Raw genomic sequence first — 8,346 nt, forward strand, 5'->3', positions numbered from 1 at the left:
TTTTTCTAAAATATTTAATTTATTATTAAAATTAAATCAAGTAGATAATAATACATGGTAATAATTCAATGAATAACCCATGCCAAATAGAGTCAACAACATTGTTCACGTTTTCGACAAAAACAAAATGAAAGCCACCAAATTATAAGGTTTCGACGTTGAACACAAGCAGATTCTAAGTAACTTTTCAAATGATTTTCAAGAATTTAAATTTGAAATAATAAATTTGATTGGAATTTATCAAGGTTCATGAAAACCGTCATAAGATCGGGATCCAATGCTCAATTGAAAATGTGAGACCCTGCCAACAACGGCTGTGTTTAGATCCAAAGTTTGAATTCAAACTTCAGTCTTTTTTCATCATATCAACATGTCATACATGTATAACTTTTCAGTCGCATCATTTTTAATTTTTTAAAAAAATTTAACTTTACGCTGAACTAAAGACAGCCAACGAATCAAAGAGGGTTATAGCCATCCCGGCCGTTTTCGGCCCGGGTCAAAACGTTATGTATGCTACTCGATTTCGTGCCCCCACACCCTTGACGAGCGAGCCTTGCCCTCTTCTCTTCCCTTCTCTCCTACCGGCGGCAACTACCGGGAAGCCGCCGCCGACCGCCGGAGCGGAGTCGTCGCGGCGGCGAGGGCGAATCGGTAACCCCCCCCCCTCCGGAGTTCCGGGATGGGGACGCCGGAGTTCCCCAACCTGGGCAAGCACTGCAGCGTCGGCGACTGCAACCAGATCGACTTCCTGCCCTTCACCTGCGACCGCTGCGACCACGTACGTCTTTCCCGTCTCCTCCCCTGGCCGTTTTCGTGTCTCGGTGCCTCGTTGCCGAAATCGGATTTGCTGCTGCGGTAGTTTTTAAGGAAATTTGTTCTTCTGTAGATTGTGGAACCAAAGAACTGATTCTTCCTGGAATTTTTGCTTGATATACGGTTTCTTGAAGTAGATCTTGGAAAGCACCTAGTTTAGGGAAAATCTCGTCTGGGCTTTAGCCTTTAGGACAGTGATCCATCACAATCGAGGAGATGGAGAAGGGAAATTCATGCCAATGCCTAGGCAGCACGAATGGAGATCTTTTTTTGACCGTTTGGTGGATGAGAGTTGATGTGTCTATCGTTGACCGAGAACATGATGACCCTTTCGGTGATGCTCTTGCAGTTTTGCGCCCTTTTGGATAATTAGTTTCATCTACTAATTGAATGCTATGTAGCCAATCACATAATTGGTCAGAATTGTTGCTTCAATAAGAATGAAATTGATCTCAGACAAAATCTGAAACTGGGCTTAAGAATGCAATGGGTATGGTTTCAAATTTGGAACGGGGAAAAGGAGGATTTAGTTGACAAGGAGTCCTTCATTGTTAGCTTGTTGCCTATGGTTGAATGCACATAATGATAGGAAAAAAAGAACTGAAAAACAGTAGTGGAAGTGTGGTATTTATTCACAATGCCATTCATATCTGTATTTTGTGCCAGAAACATGCCCTCTAGTCATTGTACTGTTTCTTTGTTGCCCTCTAGTTTCTTTCGTTGACATCACAGCATGCAGCTCCACTGGAATCATGACACTCTGGAATTACACACCATATAGGAGTATGCGTTATTGCAGTGTTCAAGCATAACTCATCCTGAGTAGCACTCCAAGGTCTTGAGTTCAAATCTCCATAGGAGCAAATTTCAGATTGGGTTATTTGAGGGCTAAGTTCCCTGTTTGATAGGCTAAGTTCCTAATTTAAAAGGCTGCATATATCCGGTTGGATGTAGAGGCCGGATAAAAAATACCCTTCTCTAAAAAAAAAAGCATAACTCATAGACATTTTGGGTTCAAAATTTTTCCATAATTTATTATTTTTGAATCCTTTCCACTTCATGGCTTCCCGAATGTAAAGTAACATTGCATCAACATCCAATTGGCAGCACTGACATGGTTATTTGATCATTGTTTAGGTCTTTTGCCTTCAGCACCGAAGTTATACATCGCATCAGTGTCCAAATGCAAATCAGAAGGATGTGACTGTCCTCATCTGCCCACTCTGTGCTAAAGGAGTTCGCCTGAACCCGAACGAAGATCCAAACATCACCTGGGACACCCATGTCAATAGTGACTGTGATCCATCAAATTACCAGAAAGTAACAAAGAAAAAGAAATGCCCAGTGCCTGGGTGCAGAGAGACACTGACATTTTCAAACACAATTAGATGCAAAGATTGCACCAAAGAACACTGCCTGAAGCATAGATTTGGACCTGATCACAAGTGTCCAGGGCCAAGAAAACCGGAATCTACATTCCCCTTCGGAAATATGCTTAGGAGAAGTCAGAAAGCAGAATCATGTTCAAATTCAAACAGCAGTAGCACTAGTTCATCCTGGTGGAGCTCTAGTCTTCTTACCGCAGCAACGAGTTTCAAATCATCTGCTGAAGCTGGGATGCAGAAATTGAGCACAGCAACTACCCAAGCCATCCAGAAGGCTAAGGATGGGATCTCGACAAGCAGCAGTAACAGCGGTGATCTCGTGGAGCAATGTGTTCAGTGCCCAGCAAGATTTTCCACCGTGGGGGCCTTAATCGAGCATTGCGAAAAGTCCCATCAGAGCAACTCGCAATCAAGTCGTAGCAGAGTGACGGTCGATGTCTGCCCGAAATGCAGCAAGGCATTTCGAGATCCAGTGTTGCTTGTGGAGCATGTTGAGAGGGACCATGGAGGAACGTCAAGAGCGTAGATCTGCTTATGTTTACTGTACCTGTGTAACCTGTAATTTGCTTCTCATTGGTCAATGGTCATCACACTCAATAGGATTTGGTTGGATTGTGCTCTATTATTACGGTTGGGTTCAAAATGTGCCCATGAAAGAAGGTATAGTTTGTTGGCTGTTTCAAGGCAAGCCATTGTGAATTGAACCTCATTCTAGACACCAGGAAATCAAATTTCTGATTAGTTAAAACAATGCGTCGTTTAGATGGCTATGCTGTTGCAAGTTACAAATATTGCCTTCTACCAGTTTGTTAATGGTGAAATGGAATTCATAACCTCACCGTGCATGCACAGGAATCCACTGTAGTTACATTACCTGTCACCATTGACAACCCTTGCAACAGGGAACATCATCCTTTGGTCTGCTGAATAAAGGCGAAGGATTATTTTCACATGGTTTGCATCCCAGATGCTAATTGAACACTGAGAGAAACGTGAGTTTCCCAATGGTTAAAACCACGTAAGAAATTTCGAATTTGTCCCTAAATTGGACGTCTTTTAGCCGTCTAAAATCCTTTTTGTTCAACGGATTTGGTCGAGATATAAGCCGAAAAACAAATAGTGAAACGCGTTCCTGAAGCCCATCAAAGCAAACCTGCCTCGAACACCTTGGATCCTGTGACCCGGCATCGTTACGACGCTCTAGGAATTGCGAAGACGAATGGCCATGATGTTGTGGTGACGAACGGCTGCTGTTGCTGTAAAATCAAATTGTTTTTTATTCTTATTCTGCGATGAACAATTGGCATCTGAGATTATTGATTTTGACATTTGAAGATTATTGGCGAAGTGGTTTTGGAAATAATTGATTTTCAGATGATGAACAAGGTTTGTTGTTTTGTCGTGTCCGGTCAGACCGGCCAGGTGCTCTGTGTCGACTCTGTGTCGACTTCGGGTTGTTTGTTTAGAAATCCGTGGATGTTTCGTGTTTATGGCTTCTAGATGGATCCTATGTGTATGTAATACTGTTGTTTGCTAACAATGAGTCAAGTTGAAAATAGCTTGGTCTTGGAATATGGTTTCCTTGTTTGATTCATGTGTAGGTGACCTGATGCCTCAGAAGAGTATAGTCGGTGATGGATCGGGAGTCGACTTGGAGATAAGGCGACGTCCGGACGATCGGATATCATGCGGGATACTTAGGCTAAAGATCAATGCACGTGGTTGGTGAATATTCCATATGACATACGATGGAGATATTGTGTGCGTATGGGATGCGGAGGCCATTCCAGGGCTGTCGAACCGGGCGGATCTATACCGGTCAGACCGGCGGCACAAGCACGATCAAACTGGCAGATCAACCTCGATTAGACCGATCTATATCGAAATTGAGGGTAACTTTTAATTCCGCTAAAAATTTTGGTTTTTGGGTACACCAACCATTCACCCCCTATGGTTGACTTAATTCTTTCTACGGAGTTGCTAGAAATATGGCGTCATATGCTACAGTCGATTTTTTTTCAGCCACTTACACAGTAGTTACACCTCATTTACATCCTACTTACATATGTAATTACTATGTAATTTTTGAATTTACATATGTAATTTTAGTACTTACACATGTAATTTTGAGACTTACATTGTAAATACATTAAAATTAGATATGTAATTTAGGGACTTACAATGTAAATACATGCCGACTATTTTTTTTTGATGAAAATATAGTGCCATAAATATAGCTACACCCTTCTTTCTATTCGATCCTACAGTTGTGAGGGTGACGCGCGCCGATACTGGCGGCAAGCTAGCAAATCAGAAGTCCGGCGATGGCATCCAAGCGGGAAATCAATGTCCAAAATCCGGCAACAAGGACAATAGAAAGGTCTTGGTTAGTGTGCTTGACTAGGTTGCCGTTGATTTGTGTTTTGACTTTTGAAAAGACTACTGTTACTAGGTTATTCCCCATAGTGTGTGCAGTCGCAGCGAGGAAGATTGGCCATTTCTTTGCGTGGCTCAGTCATTAGTTAGTGGATCTCAGGAAGAAAGGGGAGTGTTCTGTACAGGGTGAAATTACATCAACTACTGAAAAAAAAAATCCACCTCTCTGAATACGCCCGCCATCTTCCATCTCCTTGATGTCCCCAAACATCCGAAGTGGCGTTCGCGCTTTCTGATTGAAGATCATTTCGTTCCTTTCGTTCCACACCGCTCAGGTTACCAGCGTCAAGTTACATTTGTTTTGGACCTCTAATTGTTTCTTGAATTCTCTTCTCCTAGTCAGATATCGCTGCCGCCATTAATTTGTTCCCCCCTTTGGGAAAAAAAAATATTTTGAGCTTGTGCCAAGTTAGTCATGGGTGCCAAGAGGAGCTCAATGATCCCCGCACTCTTGCTCCTCGCTTCCTTGTCCATCTTCAAGCTACCTTGCTTCTCCAGATCACTCTCTTTCAGCTACGATTTCTCCAAGCCCACCACTTTCAATCGTTCCGACATCGCAATAGATGGATCCGCGAGTCTCAATGGTCTCATCGAGCTCACGCAGAACGCTGACCCGAAACGTGAAGGCATATACGACACGGTGGGCCGAGGGTCCTACGGCCATCCGGTGCCGCTCTGGGACGAGGCCACCGGCGAGGTGACGAGTTTTACGACGCGCTTCTCGTTCGTCATCAAGTTTAACTAGTCAGACAAGGCCAAGTACGCACCCAGCGACGGGCTTGCCTTCTTCCTGTCACCCTATCCGTCAAAGATGTCTCCACTCGACGGCGGTGGATTGCTCGGCGTCTTCACCAACAGCACTGGCATGAATCCGTCCGCCGCCGCCCCGATCGTCGCGGTGGAGTTCGACACGTTCCAAAATGAGTGGGACCAGAGCAGCGACCACATCGGCATCGACGTCAACTCCATCAACTCGACCGCGGTGAAGTTGCTGTCTGACCGCAGCCTCTCCAACGTCACCGAGCCGATGGTTGCGTCGGTGAGCTACAACAACAGCACAAGGATGCTGGCCGTCATGCTGCAGATGGCCCCCCAAGATGGCGGCAAGAGGTACGAGCTCAACAGCACGGTTGACCTCAAGAGCTTGCTCCCCGCGCAGGTGGCCATCGGATTCTCGGCGGCGAGCGGGTGGTCCGAGGAGCGGCACCAAGTACTCACCTGGTCTTTCAATTCGACATTGGTGGCGTCTGAAGAACGGAGAGAAAACGCAACGCGAGGTAGGCCGGCCGCTGCGGTGCTTGCAGGTGTCGTTGTAGCATCCGTCGTCGTCGTCGGGGCCTCGATCTGTTTGTTTGTAATGATCAGGCGGCGTAGGATATCTCGCCGGCGGACGAGAGAAGAGTACGAGATGGGCGGCTCCGACGACTTCGACATGAACGATGAGTTCGAGCAAGGCACCGGTCCGAGGCGATTTCTGTACAGCCAACTGGCCACCGCGACGAACGACTTCTCCGAGGACGGGAAGCTCGGGGAGGGTGGCTTCGGGTCGGTGTACAGGGGCGTCTTGAGCGAACCGGCCGGCGTCCACGTCGCCGTCAAGAGGATCTCCAAGACCTCCAAGCAGGGGAGGAAGGAGTACGCCTCCGAGGTGAGCATCATCAGCCGCCTCCGGCACCGGAACCTGGTGCAGCTCGTCGGCTGGTGCCACGGCCGCGGCGACTTCCTCCTCGTCTACGAGCTGGTGCCCAACGGTAGCCTCGACGCGCACCTCTACGGCGGCGGCGCGACGCTGCCGTGGCCGACCAGGTACGAGATCGCGCTCGGGCTCGGCTCGGCGCTGCTCTACCTGCACTCCGGCTACGAGAAGTGCGTGGTGCACAGGGACATCAAGCCCAGCAACATCATGCTCGACTCCGCCTTCGCCGCCAAGCTCGGCGACTTCGGGCTGGCGAAGCTCGTCGACCACGGCGACGCCTCGCAGACGACGGCGGTCCTGGCGGGGACGATGGGGTACATGGACCCGGAGTACGCGGCCTCCGGCAAGGCGAGCACCGCGTCCGACGTCTACAGCTTCGGCATCGTGCTGCTGGAGATGTGCTGCGGGAGGAGGCCCGTGCTGCTCCAAGAACAATCCATCAGGTCCCGCCTCCTCGAGTGGGTCTGGGACCTCCACGGCCGCGGCGCCATCCTCGAGGCGGCCGACGAGCGGCTGCGCGGCGGCGAGCTCGAGCTCGACGCGAAGCAGGTGGAGTGCGTGATGGTCGTGGGGCTCTGGTGCGCGCACCCGGACCGCGGCGTGCGGCCGTCCATCAAGCAGGCGCTCGCCGCGCTCCAGTTCGAGGCTCCGCTGCCGGCTCTTCCTCCGACGATGCCCGTGCCGACGTACTCCTCCTTGCCGAGCCTTGCATTGTACTGCGACGCGGCGGCAGCTAGCTCGTCGTCATCCAGTGCAGGGTTTTCTTCTTCCACGAGTGGCGAGCGTTCGTCGACGAGCTCCTCTGCAGCAACCGCCGAGTCGTCGTGGCTACTTAAGCACAACAACAGGGGCAGTGAAAAAATAGTATTAGGCAACAATTGATTAGATCATATCTTTAGTTTGATGCCACCTTGATGTTGCTTAGCTCTTCGTTGTTTATGTGTATTGTTCTTCCTTGGGCCGCCGTGTCATTTGTGATATGTACCTCAATTCATATCTCCTTTTCTATATATGCGTTTTCAACTTTCCTAGTATAGCCTGCTATCTTTGATCTTAATTGAATGTCACAAGCCGAGTCACTGTTTCGCGAAACGACATATTTGCAAACGAAAAGTAATTTGTGAATAAAACTTTTATATACGTGTTCTTTGCGATCTAAAAGTAAAGGCTAAAAAATAATTTCGATGAAAAAAATTTCTCAAAATCAGTTTCAAATTTAAGGTTGAAAATTCAAATTTTGACTAATAATTATAAGCATAAGCGAAAAGACGAGGAGCATAAGCATAAGCAAAAATTCAAATTTTGGCGGGACAAAGGATTGCGATCTCGTGAAGGTGAGCTAACTCCAAAAATCCGTCCTCGGTTCGGATTGTAGGTTGCAACTCATTTGCATGAAGCAGGAATCGCTAGTAATCACCGGTTAGCCATACGACGGTGAATCCGTTCGACACAACGCCCGTCACACTATAGAAGTTGACTATGTTTGAACTCATTAACCTTAACCATAAGAAGGAAGATGCCTAAGGCTAGGCCTTTGACTAGAGTGAAGTTGTAACAAGGTAGGGCATGTCTGGGGGAGCTTCTGGCAGCTGTAGTTTCTCTCAGAATCAGAAGCTCTACCTAACAATTCAGTTTTTTTGTCCAATTTCTGAGAACCTATAATTGTAGAATCTAGAAAAATAAACTAGAAGCTAGAAGCTGAAAAACTCCAGACTCTCAGAAGCTGGAAAACTTCAGACTCTAAGAAGCTGGCTATGAACCAGCTGCTTATAATTTTAAGCTCCCCAAACAGGCTCATAGTCGTACTGGAAGTTGCAGCTGGATCACCTCCTTTTTCATGAGCTAATACTTACGTATTTTGGTTTGACATTAATTGCTTCATGCCCAAAAGGAAGGCAGCTACGTTTGAGCTAAATTTGGATATGGAAGTCTTTTTTCGTTTAGGGCAAAGTACGACCAAGCTCATGAGCTTATTATCCTATATCGGAACAATTACTAGTTGATATTGATAGG

At 47.1% G+C, this 8,346-nt stretch overlaps 2 protein-coding genes across 3 annotated transcripts; both read left to right on the forward strand.

The window, feature by feature from the left end:
- Positions 1 to 531: 531 nt before the first annotated feature.
- LOC4343653 (zinc finger AN1 and C2H2 domain-containing stress-associated protein 16-like) lies at positions 532 to 3,037 on the forward strand. Its single transcript, NM_001422219.1, has 2 exons — positions 532 to 781; positions 1,954 to 3,037. The coding sequence occupies exons 1-2, from the start codon at positions 683 to 685 to the stop codon at positions 2,725 to 2,727; spliced, it is 873 nt and encodes a 290-aa protein (NP_001409148.1). The 5' UTR covers positions 532 to 682; the 3' UTR covers positions 2,728 to 3,037.
- Positions 3,038 to 4,670: 1,633 nt separating this feature from the next.
- LOC4343654 (L-type lectin-domain containing receptor kinase IX.1) lies at positions 4,671 to 7,367 on the forward strand. Of its 2 annotated transcripts, XM_026026738.2 has the most exons (2): positions 5,792 to 5,914; positions 6,003 to 7,367. In XM_026026738.2, the coding sequence occupies exon 2, from the start codon at positions 6,046 to 6,048 to the stop codon at positions 7,213 to 7,215; it is 1,170 nt and encodes a 389-aa protein (XP_025882523.1). In that variant the 5' UTR covers positions 5,792 to 5,914; positions 6,003 to 6,045; the 3' UTR covers positions 7,216 to 7,367. The 2 variants fall into 2 exon arrangements, with proteins under 2 accessions (XP_015645514.1, XP_025882523.1); XM_015790028.3 differs by having other exon boundaries at positions 4,671 to 7,367.
- Positions 7,368 to 8,346: the final 979 nt, after the last annotated feature.

Source organism: Oryza sativa, chromosome 7, assembly GCF_034140825.1.
Source record: "Oryza sativa Japonica Group chromosome 7, ASM3414082v1".
In the NCBI taxonomy this organism is placed as follows: Eukaryota; Viridiplantae; Streptophyta; class Magnoliopsida; order Poales; family Poaceae; genus Oryza; species Oryza sativa.

Excerpts from the sequence above, each read along its gene's own strand:
- LOC4343654 (XM_015790028.3), top strand. The coding sequence starts at position 5,449 with ATGTCTCCACTCGACGGCGGTGGATTGCTCGGCGTCTTCACCAACAGC.
- LOC4343653 (NM_001422219.1), top strand. The coding sequence starts at position 683 with ATGGGGACGCCGGAGTTCCCCAACCTGGGCAAGCACTGCAGCGTCGGC. Across the intron at positions 782-1,953 it reads CCTGCGACCGCTGCGACCAC|GTCTTTTGCCTTCAGCACCG; the intron begins GTACGTCTTTCC and ends ATCATTGTTTAG.